Below are 5,758 nucleotides of genomic sequence, written 5' to 3' on the forward strand. Positions count from 1 at the left end.
ATTCATAGTTCTTGTATTTTATAGCTGTTCTTAACAATACTTATGTTATTATTCATAGTTCTTGTATTTTATAGCTGTTGTTAACAATACTTATGTTATTATTCATGGTTCTTGTATTTTATAGTTGTTGTTAACAATACTTATGTTATTATTCATAGTTCTTGTATTTTATAGCAGTTGTTGACAATACTTATGTTATTATTCATAGTTCTTGTATTTTATAGTTGTTGTTAACAATACTTATGTTATTATTCATAGTTCTTGTATTTTATAGTTGTTGTTAACAATACTTATGTTATTATTCATAGTTCTTGTATTTTATAGTTGTTGTTGACAATACTTGTGTTATTATTCATAGTTCTTGTATTTTATAGTTGTTGTTAACAATACTTATGTTATTATTCGTAGTTCTTGTATTTTATAGTTGTTGTTAACAATACTTTTGTTATTATACAGAGTTCTTGTATTTTATAGCTGTTGTTAACAATACTTATGTTATTATTCATAGTTCTTGTATTTTATAGTTGACAATACTTATGTTGTTATTCATAGCTCTTGTATTTTATAGCTGTTGTTAACAATACTTGTGTTATTATTCAGAGTTCTTGTATTTTATAGTTGACAATACTTGTGTTATTATTCCTTAATTTTTTGTATTGTAAGAATTATGTTTAGACATGATTATGCTCAAATTGTATTTTTTTTCTAAAAACTTAATTCTTGGTATTTTTCTCTCTTTTTCCCTCTTTCTTTTCTTTTTTATTATTTTGTTGCGCTGTTTGTTTTGTTTTTCTTCTTTCTTTCCTTACTACTTCAGTTTTTATCTAGACAAGATCACTCTCATCCATCTGAAGAAAAAGCTATGGCGAGGAACCAGGTGAGCTGTTGAAACTTGTTTAAAACTATTTAAAGTTTTATTTTTTTACAAATGGTCAATAAATCAATTGTCTCTGATATAAAAATTTGTCTTAAAGGCTGTATGTTAAGATGTGCATAGTGTCTCAATAGAAAGAAAATATTTGCTGTCATTAAGTGTGGAAATTTGTGTAGTAGTCCTGTTAATGTAGATTATAATTATTTTAGTGATTTATTTAAACATAAGTAAGGACAATAAATCTTAACCTGTATGAGTCCATGAGCATTTTGAAATGATAAGGAACAGTACAGATTGAATATGTATATTGTGGTTAAAAAATTATATGTTTGATTAAATCTTATTAATTTACATATTTATATCAGTGCTGTTTCTACAGTTTGTAGGATCAACTTCTGTACACAGACCTATCTGAGTATGGGGCCCTTGAGAATGTCTTTGGTTCATTAAAGATATCATAGCAAAGATTACTGATAATATAAACAGTTTTAAAAAATAACTTTCATATATATTGACATGGTTGCACTACAACAAATCCTGTGATTGTGAATATCAATGTTGTACAGTTTCTCTAGAATATGTAATGTCTGTCATGAGTTAATAACCTTCAGTCAACTTAGAATCTGCATCTACAGTTTATCTTATTTTAATCTTATGCTTATCAGAAAAACTTGTAACCAAAATATTGAGAAATGATTCAGGATATTCAGAAACATGTAAATGAAAGTCTCGTGTATTGTTAATCTGTCAGTCAAGTTTGATGTACATCAGCTTGTGCCTTTCAAAGCTGACTAATATGTTAAGTACTACATGTACAAATGCTATGTTAGACACATGAACTTCAAATGTAAGTAATTTTGTGTACTGTATAGTACAAATTGGAAGTAATGTTTTTAAATGAATTGACTCAAGGTGATTTTGAGAAAGCAACATTTTGATTGTTGTGTTACGGTTGTTGTCGAAGTTGATGACTTAAATGGGGAACAAATCCAGTCGTAGTTACGGTTTCCATTTTCCTTGTAACAGTTTGTATTAAGTGATTGTAACTTTGACAAAATTTCATTTTCTGTTGATGAGAGATGAAGATTAAGGTTATCAGTTGTATATAACATGGTTAACCAAGTGGTTATTAGCTAGATTATATCATGTTCCAATAAAGAAACCTGCATTAATGTCAAATGTGAAATAATTAAAATCATGTAATGTATAAATTTCAGCACATAATTTTACGCCACTTGAATATATTGTTGGGCTACAATCCAGCAGAAAAGGGATTTTTAGTACCTCCACACAAGTTAAGGTGAGATATTCAATTTTCATCTTTTGTTTTTAAACTGCAGTAACTAATTAGTATTTTGGTTGATCTTTGATCTTCAGTATTTAACCGGTCATTCAAGCTTCACACAAATGACACAGTAAATCATATTTCAGTCATTGATTTTGAATTTTGAAAAGTAAACTGTTGACACCATTGTTTATGTAAAAGGATAAAAAAGTATATATATATATATATTAGGGATGGAACAAATGGTAGTTTTGGTTGGATGTCGGATATCTGATCCAATTTAGATATTTTAGGATTAAATAGTAGATGTGAACATATATTTTGAAAATGTGCCAGAGCCATAAGCTGCCACTTCATTGTATTAAACTAATTACTTCATTATGTTTTGAAAATTTGATAGGGATGTAAACAGGGATTTACAGTGAGTTGCAGGTTTTTTAAGGGTAATCGGCACGTGACAGCACAAGAAAGTGCTTCATGCTGCTGATCTTCCCTTGGTAATGTTGTTTGGATTATGTTTGCCATTGCTGTTGCTGCCACTACCTGTAGTGTACATTAGGGGGCATGATGTTTATTTAAACTACTACTATGTTTAGAAAGCAACCATGTGATGGATAATGTGATACAGTTAAGTGTGAAATTAGTACTATGCCTACATAATATTGTGAAGTAATCTATTGATGAAAATGTTCATCACAAAATTAGTACCATGCCTACATAATATTGTGAAGTAATCTATTGATCAAAATGTTCATCACAAAATTAGTACTATGCCTACATAATATTGTGAAGTAATCTATTGATGAAAATGTTCATCACAAAATTAGTACTATGCCTACATAATATTGTGAAGTAATCTATTGATGAAAATGTTCATCACAAAATTAGTACTATGCCTACATAATATTGTGAAGTAATCTATTGATGAAAATGTTCATCACAAAATTAGTACCATGCCTACATAATATTATGAGGTAATCTATTGATGAAAATGTTCATCACAAGATTAGTACCATGCCTACATAATATTGTGAAGTAACCTATTGATGAAAATGTTCATCACAAAATTAGTACTATGCCTACATAACATTGTGAAGTAATCTATTGATGAAAATGTTCATCACAAAATTAGTACTATGCCTACATAATATTGTGAAGTAATCTATTGATGAAAATGTTCATCACAAAATTAGTACCATGCCTATATAATATTGTGAAGTAATCTATTGATGAAAATGTTCATCACAAAATTAGTATTTGATAGGATATTTGTCCAATTTCTAATAAACATGAAAGGGAAATTATGAATTTGTGTATAACCTTTCACAGCTTGTTAGCAAAAACTGCAACTTTTCAACTTGAGAGATATTCAGAATCAAAGAAAGAAATACCGTTTCCGGAAATACTGTCAATATAGTGAAAAACAGAGAATATCCATTAACTTGTGAGCTATTTGCTCATCTGCACTTAATAAAATAAAAATTGTTTCCTAAATGGTTGATGTCAAGTTTGAATAAGGTGCATGAACTACAGAGGGTTGTATCAGAACTACATTTTGACATTGTATGGCATTTCATAGGTAGTGGTGTGATGTCAAAAAATTATTGTTTTTATGAAATGTATGTATTAGCCCTTTCCTAAAACACTATTCTTACACTCAGATTGGGGATTTAGAATTTCCAAGATGGCAATATCTCTTTTACTTAATAGCATTGGAAAACAAAGAAATATGGATCAATGTGAGGTACCAGCACCATCAAGAATTAAACCTGCAGTAAGTTCTGTCATAGCTATGGTAAGCAAATTATGGTGTCTTGTAACAAGTGAAATTCAAGAACTCAAAAGTCAGTGGCAAAATCATCCACGTGCCCCAGGCAACAGTATGCAACATAACGATCAGGATCTCTATCAGGAAGTGAGGTTAATAGGATATAGGTTCACTGGAGAATAAAATGGATATTTCATACTATTTAGTAAGAAGACATACTGGTCAAATCATTAGATGCAGTACTGATAAAACAAGCACTTGGAAACTGCCATCTTCACACTTTAAATGAATCATGGAAAGCAGGGAAAGAGAAATTGTGTGCTTTGGATTTGATGGTATTATGACAATTTTTGGTGATGGAAACTGTACTGCAGTGTTTTTTTTCAAGATGCTCGGTTATCAGGTAGAACATGACTAAATGTGTGACAGGACTGTTTGGTGTGATGAGACTATAATAAGATCATTTTAATATAATATACTCAACTTGTGTATAAAATATCCCACAAATAAACTTTCTCTGATAAAAAAAACTCATTAGATGCCCCATAATGACCGAAATGTACATTATTGTAGCCTGAGTTTAAAGTTCTGTGTTTTTGTTATGGTGTAGTACAAAAGAAGTGGTTTGTCACAGAATGACCCAACAGAACAAACAAGCAAGATGATAATATTGAGTGTGTCTTATTTTTTTACCCAGGAATTCTCCAGTATTTCGAGCATTTCTGGTGTCTTTGCCAAAAGTAAGTTGTCACTGTTTTATTTTTCATAAAACATCATTTTTAGATTTATAAAATTTGTTCCTTATTTTTTTCTTAATAAATTAATTCAGTTTACATAATTATTCTGATGAACTGTAATTTGAAATACAATTAATTTAACATGTGATGTCTAGAAAATATAAATAGTGATTATTGGTTCATGGACCTTTTTTGTTAAAAATCTAATGAGGTTAACTCTTTTTGGCCAAGAGGCACGAAAGTGTCTATTATTTACTACATGGTTCTGTAAAACTCAAATAATTCCTAAGTTTTTATATTTGATATACAATCACTTTGTGATAAAACCTGATAATCAATAAACTTTTGGCCACATATTTAGTTTTTGTTTAAATATAATTCCTGTTTATAAAAAGAAAAACATTACAGCTAGGAGTATATTTCTATTCTTCGTGACCATGGCCAATAGCACTGTGATTGATAATAATGTAGCTATCCTAAAGTTAACAGCTTACAGTCTTGAGGGAAATTATCAGTTCAAGTTGCTGAGAAGTTGGAGTCCTTATAACCTATGAGGTTCAAGAGAAACCATTCGAACAGAATCTGTCGAACAATAGGCCAGTTGTATTGATTTTTTTTTGAGATCATGTGATGAAGACTTGGTACCTGGCCTAAATGGATCAAATTTCACAACACTTATCAGAGTATATATATTTTGGTCGATATACCACTGAATAGAACTATGTTAGCAAAGTGTAATAATGTAATATATACTTGTTAATCCTGTATGCTTGAAAAATTATAGTTTTGCTGATGTGGAAAGATGAAAGTGGACTAATTGTCCTTGAACGTTTCTAACCAGAATCTCTGTCCTATGAAAGTGGACTAATTGTCCTTGAACGTCTCTAACCAGATTCTCTGTCCTATGAAAGTGGACTAATTGTCCTTGAACGTCTGTAACCAGAATCTCTGTCCCATGAAAGTGGACTAATTGTCCTTGAACGTTTCTAACCAGAATCTCTGTCTAATGAAAGTAGACTGATTGTCCTTGAATGTCTCTAACCAGATTCTCTGTCTAATGAAAGTAGACTGATTGTCCTTGAATGTCTCTAACC

The 5,758-nt window shown here is 30.1% G+C and overlaps 1 protein-coding gene across 1 annotated transcript in view; it reads left to right on the top strand.

The window, feature by feature from the left end:
* Positions 1 to 5,758, top strand: part of LOC111083062 — a gene marked incomplete at both ends in the record, with an annotated part of 30,246 nt that overhangs the window by 4,497 nt on the left and 19,991 nt on the right. Inside the window, 3 exons of the mRNA XM_022379288.1 lie at positions 818 to 877; positions 2,092 to 2,174; positions 4,625 to 4,667. Of these exons, the coding sequence (XP_022234996.1) occupies positions 818 to 877; positions 2,092 to 2,174; positions 4,625 to 4,667 (186 nt within the window). The remainder of the gene's footprint in view (positions 1 to 817; positions 878 to 2,091; positions 2,175 to 4,624; positions 4,668 to 5,758) is intronic.

Source organism: Limulus polyphemus, unplaced genomic scaffold (genome assembly GCF_000517525.1).
Source record: "Limulus polyphemus unplaced genomic scaffold, Limulus_polyphemus-2.1.2 Scaffold8058, whole genome shotgun sequence".
In the NCBI taxonomy this organism is placed as follows: Eukaryota; Metazoa; Arthropoda; class Merostomata; order Xiphosura; family Limulidae; genus Limulus; species Limulus polyphemus.